General features: G+C 38.8%; 4 protein-coding genes across 12 annotated transcripts; 2 read left to right on the top strand and 2 right to left on the bottom strand.

The window, feature by feature from the left end:
- Positions 1–63: 63 nt before the first annotated feature.
- On the top strand, positions 64–5,934 carry LOC104740590 (zinc finger protein BRUTUS-like At1g18910). Of its 8 annotated transcripts, XM_087484710.1 has the most exons (14): positions 64–384; positions 456–518; positions 846–1,067; positions 1,141–1,335; positions 1,420–1,772; positions 1,907–2,132; positions 2,286–3,051; positions 3,148–3,982; positions 4,183–4,404; positions 4,495–4,629; positions 4,909–5,143; positions 5,233–5,292; positions 5,543–5,614; positions 5,695–5,934. In XM_087484710.1, exons 1-14 carry the CDS (start codon positions 328–330, stop codon positions 5,794–5,796), a joined length of 3,543 nt encoding a protein of 1,180 aa, XP_087340836.1. In that variant the 5' UTR covers positions 64–327; the 3' UTR covers positions 5,797–5,934. The 8 variants fall into 8 exon arrangements, 5 of the variants coding, with proteins under 5 accessions (XP_087340836.1, XP_087340837.1, XP_087340835.1 ...); XR_015580142.1 differs by having other exon boundaries at positions 1,936–2,132; positions 2,286–3,982; positions 4,166–4,404; XR_015580141.1 differs by having other exon boundaries at positions 2,286–3,982; positions 4,166–4,404.
- Positions 5,878–9,547, bottom strand: LOC104740591 (pentatricopeptide repeat-containing protein At1g18900). 2 transcript variants are annotated; one of them, XM_087484712.1, is made up of 2 exons: positions 9,338–9,547; positions 5,878–8,712 (listed from the first exon to the last, which is right to left on the bottom strand). In XM_087484712.1, the coding sequence occupies exon 2, from the start codon at positions 8,706–8,708 to the stop codon at positions 6,129–6,131; it is 2,580 nt and encodes an 859-aa protein (XP_087340838.1). In that variant the 5' UTR covers positions 8,709–8,712; positions 9,338–9,547; the 3' UTR covers positions 5,878–6,128. The 2 variants fall into 2 exon arrangements, with proteins under 2 accessions (XP_087340838.1, XP_087340839.1); XM_087484713.1 differs by having other exon boundaries at positions 8,853–9,541.
- Positions 9,548–14,620: 5,073 nt separating this feature from the next.
- Positions 14,621–17,380, top strand: LOC104740586 (calcium-dependent protein kinase 10). Its single transcript, XM_010461233.3, has 7 exons — positions 14,621–15,546; positions 15,649–15,792; positions 15,890–16,042; positions 16,156–16,271; positions 16,374–16,541; positions 16,673–16,903; positions 17,018–17,380. Exons 1-7 carry the CDS (start codon positions 14,901–14,903, stop codon positions 17,189–17,191), a joined length of 1,632 nt encoding a protein of 543 aa, XP_010459535.1. The 5' UTR covers positions 14,621–14,900; the 3' UTR covers positions 17,192–17,380.
- LOC104740588 (protein NRT1/ PTR FAMILY 2.9) lies at positions 17,349–19,788 on the bottom strand. The gene is made up of 4 exons (XM_010461234.3): positions 19,413–19,788; positions 19,069–19,286; positions 18,405–18,958; positions 17,349–18,327 (listed from the first exon to the last, which is right to left on the bottom strand). The coding sequence occupies exons 1-4, from the start codon at positions 19,501–19,503 to the stop codon at positions 17,427–17,429; spliced, it is 1,764 nt and encodes a 587-aa protein (XP_010459536.2). The 5' UTR covers positions 19,504–19,788; the 3' UTR covers positions 17,349–17,426.
- Positions 19,789–19,975: the final 187 nt, after the last annotated feature.

The raw sequence follows: 19,975 nt of genomic DNA, 5'->3' as shown, positions 1-19,975 counted from the left end.
TAGAACGTCTCCATCATCATCACTTGTAATATAATAAAAACCTCTAAACCCCTAGAAAATATTAATTAACAAATCTTCAATCTACACAGCAAGAGAGAGAGCTTGACGAGGACGACGACGAAGATGATCGACCCTTTAAATTACATTCTCTTCTCGTCAACGCGTTTCCTTCTTCTTTTCTCCTTCTTTTTTTTCTCTCGACCTGTTCATGGTGGATGGGAGTCGGAAATCCTCTTCCACTTCCGCCGGACAAGTACCGTCGGGAGGTTGATATACCGCCGGATATTGCGTCGACTTCTTCTTCCTCCGCTTCGGCGGTGATTATTAATGCTCGTTTGTCCGATGCTCCCATTCTTTTGTTTGTTTATTTCCACAAGGCTTTCCGTGCGCAGCTAGCGGAGCTCCAGTGTCTGGCCGGTGGTACGGTACGGTCCGGTTCTGATCTGGCGCTGGAGCTCCGCTCTAAGTTTGAGTTTCTAAAGCTTGTTTATAAGTATCACTCCGCAGCTGAAGATGAGGTTAGATCTAGTCTTAGCCTAAAATCACAATTTATTTGTTCTAATCGTTTTAGTAAAACATTGGATGCTTTAGCAAAACTATACTAATGATTCATATTAGGACACACGAAGCTATCATCATATCATATCATCTTTGCTGTTTATGGAATAGTGGTTTTACTAAATTCTTGTTTTGTCTTTTAAAGTCAGAATTAACAAAACGAAAAAAAATTAAACCATCTTACAGCTAAAAAAGTCAACGAGTGAGTGAACAGAGTTTTTACATGATCAAAGACTTGAATAGTTCCGATTTCATCACAGTTATGTAATGTTTGTTTACTCTGGCAGGTTATCTTTTCAGCGCTAGACACACGTGTGAAGAACATTGTTTTTAATTACTCGCTTGAACATGATGCCACAGATGATCTTTTCACTTCCATTTTTCACTGGCTAACTGTTCTTGAAGAGGAAAGAGGGAACACTACTTCCGATGTGCTTCGTGAAGTTGTATTATGCATTGGCACCATTCAATCTTCCATATGCCAACATATGCTTAAAGAAGAGCGTCAGGTATACCGTAATAGATTTCTCTGTTACCTGTATCATATTGTGGTGCCTGACCAGTACATACTTGGTAATGCAGGTGTTTCCTTTGTTGATTGAGAACTTCTCCTTTGAAGAACAGGCATCACTAGTATGGCAATTCATTTGTAGTGTTCCGGTGATGGTTTTGGAAGAAGTTTTCCCATGGATGACGTCTTTACTCTCTCCCGTGGAGAAATCTGAAGTTGAGAATTGTATGAAAGAAGTTGTCCCGAAGGATGTCTCCTTGCAACTGGTATATATTCTGTACTGAGATGTGGTTCTGTTTCTGGGATATTCATTTTTCTGCAATTGTAACAAAATTAAGCTATTTCTTAAGGTTATAAACTCTTGGCTCATTGAGGATAGTCAATCGTCTTTGGTGGATCTTACAAAGATCATGAAAGGAGTGCAATCTGTAGAAGTGTCTGAAAATATGAATAACTTAGCTCAGACAAGTTCATCAAGTGGGATGTTTCAACGTTTTTGGCAGTGGAGTAAAATGTCCTTTTCTAGTTCAGATACAGGACACACTCTGATTCATGGTGTTCAGCTTTGGCATAATGCAATTAAAAGAGATTTGGTAGACATTCAAAAAGGATTAAACCACTTGACATTTCCAAGCCTTTCGTTGGATCTCAATGTGCTAGTGGTTCGGCTAAACTTCCTTGCTGATGTCCTTATCTTTTATGGGTAATAATAAATTTGGGGAACTTGATTTTTTCTTCTTCTTTTTGACATGGTGTGTAGTTTCTTGGACTTGTTCTGTTTCCTTCTTTTTTTTTCTGCTCTTTTCTCTGAGAAACTGGTGACATACTTCATTGCAGCAATGCATTTAAGAAGTTCTTTTACCCAGTGTTTGAAGATATGGTGGATCAGCAACACTCTTCCACTTCAAAGCAATTCACCATTGATGGCCATGTGGAAGACTTCAAGAAGTCTCTAGACCTTGAAACTAGAAAAGGGAGTGAAAATTTTGTGATAACGCTTCAGGAGAAACTGGAATCCCTTATATTGACAGTAGCTAAGCAATTCTCTTTAGAGGAAACAGAGGTAAACAGTTTCATATTCTTATCAAACTTTGATACTTTGGCTATTATTGAAACTAGTAGAAATTGATAGTCTCTTTAAAATGTTTATCTTTAGCTTCTAATTGCCTTGTTTGTTTCCATATGACATCCAAAGTATTCACTCATTGTTGTCCAGGTATTTCCCATTATCAGCAAGAACTGCAACATTGAAATGCAGAGGCAGCTCCTATACAGAAGCCTACATGTCCTGCCTCTTGGTTTGCTGAAGTGTGTCATAATGTGGTTTTCTGCTCAGTTGCCAGAAGATAAATGTCAGTCAATCATTCACTTCTTAAGTTCTGAAGATTCTTTTCCCAATAAACCTTTTGCGCAGCTCTTGTTGCAATGGTTTCGCTTCGGTTATTCAGGCAAAACACCAGTTGAGAGTTTCTGGAATGAGTTGTCCTTTATGTTCAAACCGAGATGTTCTTCTGAAGAGGAACACAATGAAGAAGCTTCTGGATCTTTCGGCCAGAAATCACAACACCAACTATGCAAAGGATCCGATCCTTATTTGCTTAAAAATAAGTCTTCAACCTGTTTCCAACCAATCGATCCACCAGCTGGTTACATGAATGAGACACCTTACTCGAGTGCGATGAATCAGCAAATACTTATCCAAGGAAAGCTCAGGCCTCTTCAACATCTTCCTGACATTTTTGGCGACAAGAATATTGGCGAGCAGTTAACTATGATGGACTTGAAACCTATCGATCTGATTTTCTTATTTCACAAGGCAATGAAGAAGGATCTAGACTATCTTGTATGTGGCTCAGCTCGACTGGCAACAGACTGTAGCTTCCTTGGAGAGTTTCATCAGCGGTTTCATCTTATAAAGTTCTTGTATCAGATACATTCAGATGCAGAGGATGAGATTGCATTTCCAGCCTTGGAGGCCAAGGGTAAGCTACAAAACATTAGTCAGTCATACAGTATTGACCACGAACTGGAAGTTGAACACCTCAATAAAGTATCATTCCTTTTGAATGAGATGGCAGAACTGAACATGGTAGTACTGGAACGTGGGAATGTCAAGTATGAGAAGTTGTGTATGAGTCTCCAGGATATATGCAAGTCCATTCATAAGCTATTGTCTGAGCATCTCCACCGTGAAGAAACTGAGCTTTGGTGTTTATTCAGAAGCTGCTTCACTATTGAAGAACAAGAAAAGATCATAGCATGCATGCTTGGAAGAATAAGTGGAGAAATATTGCAAGATATGATTCCCTGGTTAATGGAATCTTTGATCCCTGATGAACAACATGCTGTGATGTCCTTGTGGCGTCAAGCAACAAGGAAGACTATGTTTGGTGAATGGCTAACAGAATGGTACAGTTGTAATGTTACAGGAGAAGAAACTGGGGTAACAAATAAGAACCCATCTGAGGATTCAGATCCTCTAGAAGTTGTCTGGAACTATCTCTTTGAAGGAGCGGCTGATGAGGATAGGAGGAGCATTTGCAGCAAACCTCGGGACTTTGTAGAGACAGATTCAAAGTGTATCATGAATAAGCCACTTGGAAAGATTGCTCCCAATAACAAGGTAGAATTTGGCAACAAAGAGAAAAATCATAGGGAAATCTCAGAAAGTAAAAAGGTGCGTTTAGGTGCTGACCAAACGAAGTACAGAGAACAAACTGAAAGCAACTGTGAGTTCAGAAACTCTGCTCAAGCTTTCCAAATGTCTCAGAAATCTTCTGGTCAAGACAGTAAATATGAGTGCCTATTATCAATGAGTCAAGAGGATGTGGAGGCTACAATTAGAAGAATATCTCGTGACTCTTCCTTAGATCCTCAGAAGAAATCATATATCATCCAGAACTTGTTAATGAGGTAAGCTTTGCAATCCCAACTTTTTTTGTAAGAGAATTGTATGTCCAAAGTAGACATATGTATGAGTATGTGTTTAGAAAAAGAAGAAAAAAACTCTCTATAATAACTCTTCGTTGAGTAAATTATGCAAGAATCATTCTTAAATAACCCATTTTCTATGTTCTTTGTTGTGACTTACACTAGGTTCTGTAATTTTTCAGTCGTTGGATTGCCACACAACGGATATATAATCTTGAACCATCCATTCTCGCAAGCAATAGGGACGCAGTTCCTGGTCAGCATCCATCTTATCGAGATTCTCACAAACTGATCTTTGGCTGCAAACACTACAAAAGGAATTGCAAGCTTCTTGCTCCTTGTTGCAACCAGCTCTTCACCTGTATACGATGCCATGATGAAGAGGTTGATCACTTATTGGATAGGTATGTTGCTTCTAATTCCATGTACCAAACATCATTAATCTTGCTGCACCTTCATTTGTCTCTAATTTTGTTCAATATACTTGTGTGCAGGAAACAAGTTACAAAGATGATGTGCATGAAGTGCCTGATAATTCAGCCAGTAGGTGCGAGTTGCTCAAATACTTCATGTAATTCGTCAATGGGAAAATATTACTGCAAAATCTGCAAGCTATTTGACGATGATAGGTAAAGCTTCTACTGCTTAATTTGGTGCAGTGTAAGTAAAAATTGCATTGTGATGATTTTATATAGGATGTGGATGTTGTAGATATATAGCTTCGAATATGAAATGCTGAATCTGGAGAACTAGTGTTGATAAATGACAGTTAACTCTTTCTTGCTAAAGTCTTCTATGGTTCCAAAAGGTCCCAACCTCAGTAGAAATCATATCTAAATGCAATTTGTTTCTGATAGACTTGATAACATGGTTAATAGTTTCTGACGAATTAAAGGTTTACTTTGCAGGGAAATCTATCATTGTCCCTACTGCAATCTCTGCAGGCTAGGAAAAGGACTAAGCATTGACTACTTCCATTGCATGAAATGCAATGCTTGTATGTCTCGAACCTTAGTAGAACATGTATGCAGAGAAAAGTGCTTAGAAGATAACTGTCCGATTTGCCATGAATACATATTTACCTCAAATTCTCCCGTAAAGGCTCTTCCATGCGGTCACGTGATGCATTCGACCTGCTTTCAGGTCCTTAACTCATCTGTCAATATGTTATATGGCAATTATTAAAAACCTGAAACATATTACTTAGGAAAGTGTGTTGTTTCTGGTTGTAGGAGTACACATGTTCGCATTACACATGCCCTATCTGCAGCAAATCACTAGGGGATATGCAGGTTAGATACACCAAAATTCTGTTTCTCTCGTTGAACAATTACTAAACATAGTCGCATAAAAGATAGCAAATGGCATCAAAATGCTCCTGAAAAGAAAAAGAAAAAACTCAAAACATAGTGTTTCTCCACGAACAAGAAAAGTGACACCATAGTGTGCTCTTAGTTCTTATCTGGCCATTTATAGTGACGAATAACAATGCTCAAGCATTATTAAGGTGATTCACACTAATCAATGAATTATTACTCACAGGTTTACTTTAGAATGTTAGACGCACTGCTCGCAGAACAAAAGATGCCAGATGAATACTTAAACCAAACTCAGGTTCATCTCTCTCTCACACTCATACATATGCAAAATATCAGTTCCATTTTTAACTTAAGCATATGGATGATTGGGTGCAGGTAATACTGTGTAATGATTGTGGGAGAAAAGGAAATGCTCCTTACCATTGGCTCTATCACAAGTGCTCTTCTTGTGCCTCCTACAACACAAGACTTTTCTAGTCCCTTATCCAATTTTCCTTGTTTTTCTCTTGTACATCTACAAGTCTATAACAATTTTCTCTTCTTTTTGAAAGAATTTGATTTTGTATGGAAAAAATATTCGACATATTATGAAATCTAGATGAATGTTTACCACAATTGATTCCAAGTCATCTCAGATTATTGCGAGGAAGATACAACTGAATAGCAGAGGACAAAAGAATGGAGAGAAACTCCATGTCTAGCTCTAAGCCTCTAACCTTAACTTATGACTTACAAACTAAACAATTCATAAGATGCAATCGACCAAAAGAAAATAAAAAAAATAAAAAGCCTAAATGTGATACAAAAACTCACAGCAAATGCATCCTCTCAACATGAGACTGAAGCAGCCATTTGTTGAGAGACTCTCCACACCCAACGAAACAACCTGAGTTTCCACTCTCCGTGAAAAACGGTGAACCAAAGATGTTGAGGAGCTCTTCAACTGCTTGTCTCACCATCGAGGTACCGGTGACTCTACTACGTCTTCCCCAACCAGTTACTATATCAATCCGGGAAGGGCAAGTTCCAGAGACTAACATCTGCTTACGGAACCAAGCAAGCGTCCTAGACAGAGCAGTGACTGCAGTTCCCTCTGACATTACATGGAGATTGATAAGCCAGTAGCTGCAGCTTTTCTCCCTTAATGCATCAGGAAACACATTCTTTTGTGCAGCAACTTCCCAAACAGATCCCGCCTCTTCTTTTTGCCCGGACTTGTGTAGAAAGTCAACCACCGCGTCCACAATTCCTCGCTTGCTCTCTCTGTCCTCGCTGTGCATCAGATTCAGGAAGTTGTTCGCATGGTTGCGCACGTTTTGGCCATCCGGACCTGCAGCTGGCATTTTGAGGAGAAACATGTGTGCCGGATGACCCGTGTTTGCCATCAGCTGGCCACAGACACCCATGTCGAGTTTTGACCGACCATCTGTGCAAGAACTCAAGAGTAACGTGTATGTCTGCAAAGATGGGCGTAGACCAAGCCCCAGCATGTTTTGTAATAACTCATAAGCTTCAGCTATCTTGTTAACCCTAAGGAAAGTACTAAGAAGGGAATTGCATGTAGGAACATTAGGTAGCAGACCAGCATGAAGCATTGCCTGATACCATTGCCATGCCTTTTCCACATTACCAGCTTTTCCCCACAAATCCACCAAAAGACCATAAACTGGCTCATCCGGAATCCAGTTCTTCTGCTGCATCTCGGTGAAAACAGCCTCTGCTTCCTCGAGATATCCACAGTGCCCAAGCACCTCCATCACAATGCTATAAGTCACTTTGTCAGGCTCAAATCCAGCATTTTGCATGTCACGGTAAAGTTTCAACGCGCTCTGATAGTTTCTCGCTTTGGCATGCAAGTCTATCATGATGTTATATGTGACCAAGTTAGGGGTACAACCCTGATCAACCATCTCACAAAAGAGCCTGTGTGCAGCGGGTAAATGTCCAGCTTTTCCAAGACAATTGATTATAACACTGTAAGTGAAAGTATCAGGAGAAAGACCTCCTGCTTGCATTCTCTGGTACATATCCATGGCAATGTCGAGAAATCCAGCTTTAGCATGAATGTCTATCAGTGTACAGTAAGTTACCCGGTCAGGTTTGCATCCAGTCTCTTGCATTTGATTGAACACATTCATAGCTTCGTTCAGGTAATTGGCGCGGCCATAACTGTGGATAAGTCGGTTATATGTAACTGTGTTTGGCTGACATCCATCTCTGACCATCTCATCGAGGAGCTTGTTTATGGCACCAAATTGCTTAGCACGACCAAGATTACCCACCATAGTAGTATAAGTATGCCCATCATGCTTAAACCCAGGTTGCCTTTTTAACCAGTAGAAGAAACCAAGAGCATTTCCGTAGTCATTCATCTGCTTAAGAACTTGGTTTGCTTGGTATGCATCTATCCTCAAATCGAGATTTCGAAGTGCCTCTTCAGCAGCAGGGCCCCACCTGAATCTTCTCAAAACACTGGAAACATTTTCCACAATGTACCCAGAGTTACAATACTGCCTTGATGTCAGAGCAGTCCCTGGAGGCCCTTTCACCATTTCCATTGAAGTATTACTGAAACCATTTGGAACAAACCTGTTTGAATCAATATTGGGTCTCTGCAACACGCTTGTTCTCTTGCCATATGTGTTATTTGTTGTGGGTAACGACTTCCCTACTCCAGAATTTGAAACTTGTTTGAATCCTTTAACAAATCCAGTTCTTTCAGCTTCCTTAGCCCCTCGGACGTTGCTACTAGAATTTCTAATTTTACCCACTGATGACTCTTTAGCAGCTGATCTAGGGTAAACTTTGGCAAAGTGCTCTCTTCTTATAGCTTTCACATTCGACGACTTAACACTTGAAAGAGGCCGAGTTGGATCAACCATACAGCTTTTCGAGAAACCAAATACTTCACCTCCTCCATCAGTGGAAGGAATCTTGCAATTCGCTAAATCTGACAAAAAGTTTACCGCAACAACACCTGCCTTGAAAATCTGATCGCCAATAGGTTCTGAAGAAGCTTTACCTTCCTCCTTTCCAACGATGGTTGATGCATAACTAACGGAATGTGATTTAAGAGGCAAAGCAGGGGAAGAAGAAACACGCTGAGGCAACAGAGATGGCCGACCAAAATCATCAACCTTCTTTGGAACCACCGGTTTAGTTACCTCTCCTCCTGGTAATATACATCCCACTACTGAAGGCTTAGGGAGAATACCGGGTGGTCGTTTTTCAGTCTGTGCAGCATCGTTCCTAAGTTGCTGACGTCTCGAGACACAAGTTTCATCGTCCGTGTATGCACACGAATTCCCATCGGCTACTGGTCTCGATCCATTAAGGAAAAAGGATCTTGCTGTACTCGAAAGGTTACTAATGTGCTTTGCGCGTATCATTTCTCTGCAGTTAAAACAATAACAAATGAAAACCACAGATTCAGATAAACTCACAGGCCATGATCATCAAGCATAATGCATAAAAGACGGTTTCCAAGCATACAACCAATCCATGAATTGTGGAAGAACGCATTAGAAACATACCCAATTTAGCTCTTCTCCAACCTTTGTACATTACTACAACAACTAGCTTCTTCCCAACAACTTAAATCCTCCAAATTTATTGTATACTCACAAATGAACCATAACACACTTGAAAATGAGTAACTTCCCAAGAAAAATTTACAGAAAGCTCTATACTTCCCCTGCATCCCCCAGTTAGAGAACATTCAATTCTAACCAAATGCCCAAATTACATCACCAAAGGACTCTCTTTTCGACATATAATTCACATTAGAATCCCACTAACGCTCAAAGGTTTTATAATTTATCAAATTTGAGCTAAAATCTCGAGCAAACGCGTTAAACCCAGTAAACAAAACAAAAACAGAAAAACCCATCTCCCATCGGAGAGAAACGAAACCAAGAAATCTTCGTACGATGATTATAAGTAGGGAACCCATCGAAGCTGAGATTTTTTGAACCAATTGAATCATAAATAAACGAGATCAATAGAATACAAAAGTCACCTGAACAAGCGGTGGCGTTGACTTGTGTTTAGGTATTATGGTTTCAAAAATTTCGTCAGGTGGTAATTGAAAATAAATAGAGGCGCCAACGAGTTCGTCTTCTTGATCACGTTGCCGTCGAAACTGAGAGAAGAAGCCTCTTCTTCTACTCTCCAAGCATATTGGTCACACCACACGGAGGCTGCTGCCAATTCTAAAGGTCTCAACTTTTTTTTTTTGCTCTCTTTTTATATTTTTACTTCATTTCTGTTACCTAAAGTTTCAACTATACCCCTCTTCTTCTATTTGTTTTCAAATAGCACACTATACTTTTATTTTCTAAAAGAATTCCCCTCAATTCTTTTTATAAGTTTTTTTAAACCCTTTTCACAGTTAACCAAATACAGTGATTCAGTGAACATTTTGTAGTTCGAAGATATTAGTGTCAAATTTGTTACTTTAAAAAATATTATATAATTATGAGAGTTACAGAAGAATTTATGGGTTTAGCTAAAAGAAGCTGGAGAAGTTGAGCTTCTTTTTGTAATTACAATCTTTTACCTCTTCCCCCCTTTGGCTCTTTCTTATTTGCAACGTAGAAGCCTTGCCCTCCTCAAGTTTCGTATGTCTTCGTTTTTACACGTGGCGTTTGCTTTTCATGTCTTGCCCGTGAGTACCCCTGTTACTTTAGCGGTCAGAGAAATTTTCGTTTTCAGCTCTAATTTGACTATTAAACATTTGGGAGAGAGACTTGGTGCCACCAAGTTGGTGGGGAAGTTGAAAAAATAAATAAGAAATAACTATTCAAAAATTAAAATTATATAGAGATATATATTAGGAATTGTGAAATTATATTGTAGATATGCTAATCTATCCTATATTCCTATTCTGCAAAAGTCTCCATATCCATATCGGTTCTTCAACCTCGCTAGAAGTTTATAAGCCCGTTATGTTACAAACTAAAAAGCCCACTTAATTAAGAAAACTGCATAAATTATGGAGTTATTTCCCCAACAAATAAAAAAGAGGTAACTTGAAAAGACCGCTGCAGCATAAACCACGATTAAAATAAAATTTGACTATAACAATTTGTGGTATAATTGAACTTTCTGTATAACAACTATAATATACATGTTATTATAGTTTATAGAACCATATTTAGTGGGGATGTAAATATGTTGTATGCAAAAAGTGATTGAACTTAATTAAATCGAAACGTTGGCGTAACAACAGAAATTACACATGCAATGACATGCATGATAGTTGGAACCCGCCATCATCTCAATGCCCAAACATAATCATTCACTTCAACAGAAAAAAAATATACACTTTATCCCAATATTTTCGTCACTTTTCCTGTTTAAAATCTTTAAGATATGCCAGCTTTAAAGTTGCCGACGATTAAAGCATTTCTTCCTTCTTCGGAAGATTTTATAACGAGTTAAAATATCGAAATTTCGAGAGTATAATGAAACTTTAATGAACAGAATTAAACACGATAAGGTTTTGGAAAAAATAGCATGAATAATATGTTGGGTTCTCGACGTTGGTGTTTTTTTAGTAGGTTCATAGATAGATAGATAGATAGATAGGAAGTTGAAAGGTCTAGTTGGGCAATTAATTGAACCGATTTGTTCTGACCTACCAAATATTAATATGATCGAATCATTGACAACAACATAAAAAAAAATCACAGAAGAAATCCATAATAATATGAAAACAGTGTGGCTTTGCTTTAAAATATTTCAACGTATATGATTATGCATACTTAATCCACCACGTGTTCCTTATTAAGTTATAACAAAAGCACTTAAGCTCTTAGTTGTTTATGTATGAACTCACAAATTTCCTTTGTAAGTTAAATCTAAATGTTGATCACGGTAATATAGCTCTAATCCTTTGTAAGAAAATATTATACTATATTGGAATGATACTAATTAGGTATCTTGTCGAAACAACACACATATATACTAATTAGGTATTATATGTTTTTTTAGATAATAACAACCTTTCATTAAACTTAAAACCTCAAAAGAGGGATGTTTTTACAGCTTAGAAGCAAAAGGTTACAAGAAATGTAAAGATAGAGACTACATGAGTCTTCTAACAAGATGCATAACCTTGAAGAGTTTGCAAAGGGTGAAAGATCTTTGAAGTCTTATAGGATTTAAGTTTGGAGGCAAACTTCAGGAAATCTCTGACCAACAGCTGGTCATACTTCGCTCTTGCGATAGACGCATAGGAACTTTTAAAAGTGTACTCCATAGAGGAGGCTAAGCGGTGAGATGGTTGTCTAGTGATCATGGTGATTGAAGAAGATGAAACCGGGAATCGTAATTGAAGGGTGACAAGCCGTAACAAAGCAGGTGGGTCATCCCTCACATAGAAATGGTGGTAAATGAAATCCACACAAAACTTGTAAACAGTTTGGTCCTGGACTAGATCAACATACCCAAGGTTTCTATCCAAAGGCGGTAACAGAAAGAGGGGGTCAAATGGTTCAAGGGTAGGGTGCAGGCAAGTTGTCGGATCGGATTCATAAATATGTCTACATAAAGCAAGCATCCGGACAGGGTTAAAAGACTGACCTCGACAAAGTAGTCTAAGAAGCAGCCTTGGAGACACCGATGTTCTGCTACCGAGAGAAACTCGTCTTGACCAAGCAGAGGTAATTGATGCGACCATACATATGCCAAATAGTTCTTGATTGGGTTCAGGGATCGGGTGAGGTGGATAAAGGGAGCTGGTGAAAGCAAGGTAACTCCAACATCTTAACGGTGGGATCATGATGCCAAGCTTCACCAAACAGTCTCCCTCAAAGGTATAATCCCTGGGAGATCCAACTAAAGCGGTTTCCAAATAGCTCTCACACCATTCTACCAATGATGATGGCTTAAGGATCAGAAGTAGTCTTCGAACTAGTGATACCATTGGGCACATCGAGCCTTGAATAGGGAGGGAGAGAGTGGAGTTAATACCAAACCTAGATTCACACTGAACTCGACACAAAGGGTTTTCAAGTAAATTATAAGAAGCCAATATTCTGCTATCGAGGGAGCCTCGTCTTGACCAAGCAGTTAACATCAGGACTAAACAATTTGAACTTGAAGTAATACGATTATAGGCGGATCGGGGAAGGTTACAATGTAGGGATGAGTCATAGTCTAAAGCGAATAGACTGTCTACCAGGGTTCCAAAGTAAGATTGGGGAGCAAACCTGGGCCAAAGAGATAACGAGGTTGGAACAGAGCAAGCCGGGGTTAAGGTGTTCTTTGTCAAGATCTTCAAAGGCTCCAGTGTCAACACAAAGCTCCCGTCCGGCTGCCGCCAAGTCGAACACTTAGAGGGAGGATATAAATCCGAGGATAGGTGAGATGTTAAAGTTGATTGTGGACAAAACCAGATTGAGAGACAAGCACCAATGGAACCAGGGCCTTCGGGGGGTTGAGGAGTGAATTTAGTCAGTTGGATATTCAGATGAGCAGTCTCACTGAGAGAGGAGGACGGAAGCGGAGGGACGATGGGAATTGATTGAGACTGATGCGAAATCGGAGTTGAGATCTAGATTCTCCGAAGACCTCCGGTGAAGAGAACCAAAAACACAGACGAAAAGAGTAGACAGAAGTAGTAAAGGAACAGGGAGCTTGAGAGATCCCGACGCCGGCGAGCCAGAGCTCTACCGGCGTCGAAAAAAGATGAGTAGAGCAGTGCCTCGATTATCGTGCCTGAGAGAGAATTAGGGCGAAATGGTATGTTTCGTTTTATTAGGTATTATATGTATTGAATGGTATCCCAAGGTAATGTAAATCCAAGATAAAGAAAACGAGTATTGACATTGACAATTGAACTTGTAGCGAAGTCAGGATAGCAAGACTTGTTGTGGTTTCTACTTTCTAAGCCAAATAAACACATACAATTTTCGTTGTTTCTAGTTGTTGACTTCCGTTATTGGAATATTTTGTTATTTTGCTTATCTTTTTCGATTTTTTCTCTAGCTGTTTGTATATTTTCTACAACGCAATAACTATTATTGCTATAATTGACGAAGTCTACACACCTAATTTCTTCCTATCTTTTTTTTTTTTTTTTGTAGTCGGCAATTTCTTCCTATCTAGAATCTAGATTACAATTACGCGGGGATATATCCATTTTTTGTACACATACAAAATCAGAAAAAAAAAAGAACACGACTTCGAAATAATGCAGTTCTTACTTCTACTCGATCGAACATAACGGAGAAATGTACTAATGTATACATATATATGTTGTTGAAACCACACTACATGTAAATTTTATCGTTAAAGTATTTTTTTTCTGTTAAAGTAACATAGAAACTTTTTTTTTGTTAGACTAAATCTAATAAATTCGAAAGGTATTATTGTACAGTTTAATCATTGGTATTTCCAAATTCAAACAAGTATAAAAAAAACTTGCTCTAGAATTCGAAATCCCAAAATATATAACTTCTCTCTCTCTCTATCATTATTTTTGTTGGACCAAAAGAAAAAAAATAAATCATTGTATTTCTCCTAGAGAAGCAAGAAAGGAATAAAAAAATAGTTTGAGATCAACATCGCACTTATTGTTGTTTTACTTACAATCTCAGAGTCTCACCGTATCCATCACGCTGGTCAACAACTTCACAAAAAAAAAACTCTCTCCTCGAACTTCAGTATTATCCCTTAATTCATTATTACAATGAATCACACCAAACGGCTAATGCGGTAATAATACCTCATTGTTAATAAATTGTTTCATGTTTGGAATCTGGTATTTAATTATGAAACTTACTTTTTTTCTTAAACCATTATTTCTATGTAAAAATTATCACATTTTATTTTTAAAAAATGCTCCTTTAAAATGAGGCAATTCAAAGCTTTGGATTTTCTGATTTTGTAGTAAATCCAAATTTTGAATTTTCTAAAAACTATTGTTGTCGGTTACCATTTGCATTTTGATAGCTTTTAATCATCACAACACAGGATATGCAGTATATATGGTCACTATTAACTTTAGAAAGATCATATAGATTACCCATAATTATTTCTCTTGTTTTTCTTGTGCCATTGAAATGCAAGATTAAAATATCCGATGAGTCCAACCCTCGAAGATAGTCAATTCTTAATTTCTGTGAGTCGCAGGCTTGGACCAAAATCTCCAGCTAGAAGAAATAAAAAAAAATAAAACAAAAAAATATAGTTTATAACTTTATAAGAAGATGGTGAAATGGTTAGAATAATGCGAATAATAATACCTCAAGTTATACGCTAATTAATATTAAAATGCATTTTACTATCATACTCTGTATTATACACAAAATCAAAGACACCTTTTTTATTTATTTATTTAATTGAAACAAACCAAAATCCGAAATTTCGAAAGGTCCGACTTTTCTTCACCTGAACCCGCGTTTTCTCTCCTTTCCCCCTACATTAACTCATCCAATTCGCCGGAAAATAACTCCTCCGGCGTCGATACTACCCAAAGAGATAAGCTTTTTCCCTCTTCTATCTAGCTTCTTCTTCTTCTTCCTTATTCCTCTTTCTCCTCCACCCCCAAGTTGCTGAGTCTCTTTAACTCAGCCATGGGTAACTGTAACGCCTGTGTAAGGCCTGACTCAAAAGAATCAAAACCATCTCCGAAACCCAAAAAACCCAACCGAGATCGGAAATTAAACCCATTCGCCGGAGATTTCGTCAGATCCCCTGCTCCAATACGTGTTCTCAAAGACGTAACCCCTATGAGCCACCAGATCACCGACAAATACATCTTAGGTCGAGAATTGGGTCGCGGCGAATTCGGAATCACTTACCTCTGTACTGACCGTGAGACCCACGAAGCTCTAGCTTGCAAATCTATTTCGAAGCGGAAGCTCCGAACTGCCGTTGATATCGAAGACGTTCGTCGCGAGGTCGCGATTATGTCTACTTTACCTGAGCACCCGAACGTGGTGAAGCTTAAGGCGAGTTATGAGGATAGCGAGAACGTGCATCTGGTTATGGAGCTTTGTGAAGGAGGTGAGCTTTTTGATAGGATCGTTGCTAGAGGTCATTACACGGAGCGTGCTGCTGCTGCTGTGGCGAGAACGATCGCTGAGGTTGTGATGATGTGTCACTCTAATGGAGTTATGCATCGAGATTTGAAGCCTGAGAATTTCTTGTTTGCTAACAAGAAGGAGAATTCTCCATTAAAGGCTATTGATTTTGGCTTGTCTGTGTTTTTCAAACCTGGTAAAGATCCAATTTTTATGGTTCCGTTGATATGTATTTATACTCATAGTGGAGGATTCTAATTTTAGAATATCCTGTTTCATCTCCGTTGCTTTATTGCAGGAGATAAGTTTACAGAGATTGTAGGAAGTCCATATTATATGGCTCCAGAAGTGTTGAAGAGAGATTATGGACCTGGGGTTGATGTGTGGAGTGCAGGAGTTATCATCTACATCTTGCTCTGTGGTGTTCCTCCTTTTTGGGCTGGTTAGCTTCTTCTTTTTATTTCCTTCTAGCAGCTGTGTAATTTTGTCGCCTATATTGTGGTTAACTAAAGTGGTGGGATTGTGGTTTCTGTTGACAGAGACTGAACAAGGTGTTGCTCTTGCGATCTTGCGGGGAGTTCTTGACTTTAAGAGAGACCCTTGGCCTCAGATATCAGAGAGCGCTAAAAGCCTTGTGAGGCAGATGTTGGATCCTGACCCGACTAAACGGTTAACTGCTCAGCAAGTGTTAGGTAAAGCTCCTGCGTTTTGTGTCACTGTTTTTTAAGGTTAGTTATCTTAATTCTTCAACATCCTTACTAACGATTTTTGCTTCTTCTTTTTTTTTTTCTCTCTCATCTTTCAGCTCACCCTTGGATACAGAATGCAAAGAAAGCTCCCAATGTTCCATTAGGGGATATAGTTAGATCGAGGTTAAAGCAGTTCTCTATGATGAATAGATTCAAAAAGAAAGTACTTCGTGTAAGTTTTTTTCTTTTTACTTTCCTGCTGAAATTTGTAGACAGTTTATTGCTCGAGTCTATATTTGGTTTTGATCTTTGTCGTCTCTTTTGATGCTTCCAGGTGATCGCGGAGCACATGTCTATTCAAGAGGTTGAAGTGATTAAGAACATGTTCTCACTAATGGATGATGATAAGGATGGTAAAATAACTTACGAGGAACTCAAAGCTGGACTTCAGAAGGTCGGTTCACAACTTGGTGAACCAGAGATCAAAATGTTGATGGAAGTGGTAATTTATTTTTAGGCATTATCCTTCTCTGATAAAATACCAATTCAGTGATCTTCTCTGATAAAATACCAATTCAGTGATCTTCTCTGATAAACAAACATAGCTGAAATCTCTATATGGCTTTGACGCAGGCGGATGTTGATGGGAATGGGGTTCTGGATTATGGAGAGTTTGTAGCTGTGATAATTCACTTGCAGAAGATAGAAAATGATGAACTTTTCAAACTAGCTTTTATGTTCTTTGACAAAGATGGAAGTACATACATTGAACTTGATGAGCTACGGGAAGCTTTAGCTGACGAGTTAGGTGAACCAGACATTAGTGTTCTAAACGACATCATGCGTGAAGTTGACACCGACAAGGTTCTTTGAAATCTCTGAACAAATCCTCCTTAAGGCCTAACAGTTAAGATTTTGAAGTGAACAGATAAATCACTCTGTTTCTGAGTTGGACTGTTGGTGTTGTTTGTTTTACAGGACGGGCGTATAAACTATGATGAGTTTGTGGTGATGATGAAAGCTGGAACTGATTGGAGAAAGGCGTCAAGGCAATATTCAAGAGAGAGGTTCAAAAGCTTAAGCCTTAACTTGATGAAAGATGGGTCATTACACCTTCATGACGCTCTCACTGGACAAACTGTTCCTGTTTGATTTTATTCGTTATCACCAAAAACAGAGCAATACTCCGTTTTTTCCCTTTTATGAAGTGGGAATTTTCCGGGCTTGTTCTTCGATGGATGGGGATTTTACAAAAGCTATGGTCCTTCACATATATAAACATTTTGGGTTGTATTTGTATGTAATGTTCTTATTCAAAGGTTGTGTATTTATTGTCTCAAAGCCAACTCAAAGCCCTAAACCAAAGGGTCAAAAGTAAAAATCTTTATTACACTGAAACCTTATCAAACTCATCAGAAGACTTGTCCATGTCCTTGTCCTTGGTCACAACATCTTTGTAACGGTACCAATGTGAGACTACCAAGAAATAGGCAAAGTTTAGAGTCATGATACCAGCAACCAAGTAGTAGTAGTACTCTAATCTCCCCTTGTTTAGATCTTCCGGAAGCCAATTTCCTCTCGAAAACCCTTCTGTGGTATCATGCACTGCTGATAACAAAAAGGTGCTGAGGTAACTCGCCAGTCCAATTCCACAAAAATACAGAGAACCAGCGAAACTTCTCATGTTCTCTGGAAACTGTTTGTAGTAGAACTCCATTTGTCCAACTCCAGCAAGGGCGTCCCCAATACCCATTAGCACTAGCTGAGGAATCAGCCACATACCAGACATGGAAGAGATTGCGCCTTTTCTCGGGATAAACCCTAGTGTCGGCCTTGTGAGAGCTACCTTTCTTCTGTATTGTTCTACAATTGCAGACACCATCATACTTATGATGCATATAAATATTCCTGCTCCAACTCTCTGCAGTTGTGTGATACCGCCGTCTCTGCCTGTATACTTTCTAAGGAAAGGTACAAGGACACGGTCATAGATAGGTATGAATATTGTCATTCCAAGCATTAAGAAGACGGTATAAGTTGCTCCTGGGATCTGAAAACTTCCTGAACTGAGGCGTCTATCGGATTGAAGAGACTGAAAGACTGTGTAGGTCGTTTGTTGAATGTAAGCTAGGTAAAATAAGGCGGCCGAGAGCCAAACCGGAAGCACTCGGATCACACATTTCACTTCCTCCACTTGCTGCATACTGCATAGTTTCCATGGATTGGCTGGCGACCCATCTTTGTTTAGCTTGTCGTCTTGCGTTTGGATTGCCGATTTGTCAAGAAACCTGCAAATTAAGAAAACCCTAAAAAATTTCAAATTTGTTCCACAAAGAACTAGGAGAAAAGGGTAGGGAATTAGTACCTGAACTGCTCTGAATGGCTCAGTTTCGAGTTCTTATAATCCTTTGCGATGTAGTTATAAAGCTCGTTGGCCCCAACGGTGTTTAAACGCCTCTTCTTGACCGCAACAACAAGGACACGCGTTATGCTGTGAATGGGACTGCCACTAGGTTTAACCTTGACATAGAGCTTAGAACCGGCGAAGAATATGATGCAACCAAGTAACATTAGAATAGCTGGGAGGGCTAAACCAATGTTCCAGCTCATATTTGACTGAACATAGACGATGAGCGTTAACGACACAATTTGAGCAAACGTGAAGGTGAAGAAATACCAATTGAAGAAACTATCAATCCCTTGTTTCCCTTCTTTTGTCTTCGGATCGAACTGATCAGCACCAAACGGAAGATTGCACGGTCTTATCCCACCGGCTCCGATCACCAGCAAAACCATTGCTCCGGCGAGAAACATGATTTGTCCCATGGATGGCCCATTGCACACGCTTCCTATTTCCTTAGCGCATTTAGCAGGATGCAGCTTATGAATCACAGCCGTTAGATCCATCGCCACCGAACCCTTTTAAAAAACAAAAAAAAAAAACAAAAGATCCTTTACTTTTCAGACACAAACAGCAAGGTCAGTGAACATTTAAACTGAGAAATTTGATGAATTGGTCTTGGTGTTACGAGGAAGCAAGCGATCATGGCAAAAGATAGGGTTTTGAAGCGGCCAAAGTAGGAGTCACAGAGGAAAGCGGCGATGATGGTGCCGAAGTTGCTTGTGCCGCCATAGATGTTGACGACCTTCGCCGCCGTGATGCTCTTCATGTTAAAAACCGTTGTTAAGTATACAACCAAATTCGATGAACTCCCAACTATCCCCAACTTCTCAAATGTCTCATTTCCTTAAAAAAAAAAAATCAAGAAACAGAGGATTAAGCTACTCTGTTTATGATCTCCTCTGTTTCTTCCATCAGTTTCTTGTTCGTTACAAGTTTCAAATTTTAAGTATATAAAAATGGAAGTAATACCAATGATGAAAGGCATGACTTTCCACCCTCTGTAGATGATCTTAGACTCATCACCGTCTGTAATGTTCTTATCTGTCTTCTCAACCTTCATTGCTATGTTTTTCTCGCTCTACTTTTGCTCACACTAAATGTGTGTAATGTGCTCTAAGTATGTGTGAATGTGTGTATATATTTAGTTGTCAATGAGAAAGATTCCATCACTGGTGAGGACAAAAACGTTAATTGGACATTATACCAAAACACAAGTGTTCGGTTAGAATGATATTACTTGACTAAAAAGACTCGGCTTTATCGAAATAAGGACTAGAGTAAATGTGTGTTCCTTCTATTTTGATTTGTCAACAAACGCACTACATATGAGCTCGGATAGCCGATTAATTATCTGTTGCAGTGAGTAATGAGTTATGTAACATTCTCAAAACGAATATATCCTTTTATCTTTTCATAAAACGATATGAACTATAAAGAAACGAACTTATTTTTGTTTTTTTTTTTGTTTTTTTGTCATCAACGTACACGTACTAAGTTATTAGTTTATTAACTGAGCAAAATTTTTAAAAGTT

This window comes from Camelina sativa, chromosome 14 (genome assembly GCF_030686135.1).
Source record: "Camelina sativa cultivar CO46 ecotype springtype chromosome 14, ASM3068613v1".
NCBI classification, from domain to species: domain Eukaryota; kingdom Viridiplantae; phylum Streptophyta; class Magnoliopsida; order Brassicales; family Brassicaceae; genus Camelina; species Camelina sativa.
The sequence above is the reverse complement of the archived record's forward strand: the minus strand, read 5'-3'. Positions and strand labels throughout refer to the sequence as shown.

Bases quoted from the DNA above. Each gene is read 5' to 3' on its own strand.
- LOC104740590 (XM_087484707.1), top strand. From the start codon at position 216: ATGGGAGTCGGAAATCCTCTTCCACTTCCGCCGGACAAGTACCGTCGG. The intron at 5,144-5,232 runs GTCCTTAACTCA...TTCTGGTTGTAG, and splicing joins TGCATTCGACCTGCTTTCAG to GAGTACACATGTTCGCATTA. The intron at 5,293-5,542 runs GTTAGATACACC...TATTACTCACAG, and splicing joins AATCACTAGGGGATATGCAG to GTTTACTTTAGAATGTTAGA.
- LOC104740591 (XM_087484712.1), bottom strand. From the start codon at position 8,708: ATGATACGCGCAAAGCACATTAGTAACCTTTCGAGTACAGCAAGATCC.
- LOC104740586 (XM_010461233.3), top strand. From the start codon at position 14,901: ATGGGTAACTGTAACGCCTGTGTAAGGCCTGACTCAAAAGAATCAAAA. The intron at 15,547-15,648 runs GTAAAGATCCAA...GCTTTATTGCAG, and splicing joins GTCTGTGTTTTTCAAACCTG to GAGATAAGTTTACAGAGATT. The intron at 16,542-16,672 runs GTAATTTATTTT...GCTTTGACGCAG, and splicing joins TCAAAATGTTGATGGAAGTG to GCGGATGTTGATGGGAATGG.
- LOC104740588 (XM_010461234.3), bottom strand. From the start codon at position 19,503: ATGAAGGTTGAGAAGACAGATAAGAACATTACAGACGGTGATGAGTCT. The intron at 18,959-19,068 runs GTAACACCAAGA...GTTTTTTAAAAG, and splicing joins CCATGATCGCTTGCTTCCTC to GGTTCGGTGGCGATGGATCT. The intron at 18,328-18,404 runs GTACTAATTCCC...CTTAATTTGCAG, and splicing joins AGCCATTCAGAGCAGTTCAG to GTTTCTTGACAAATCGGCAA.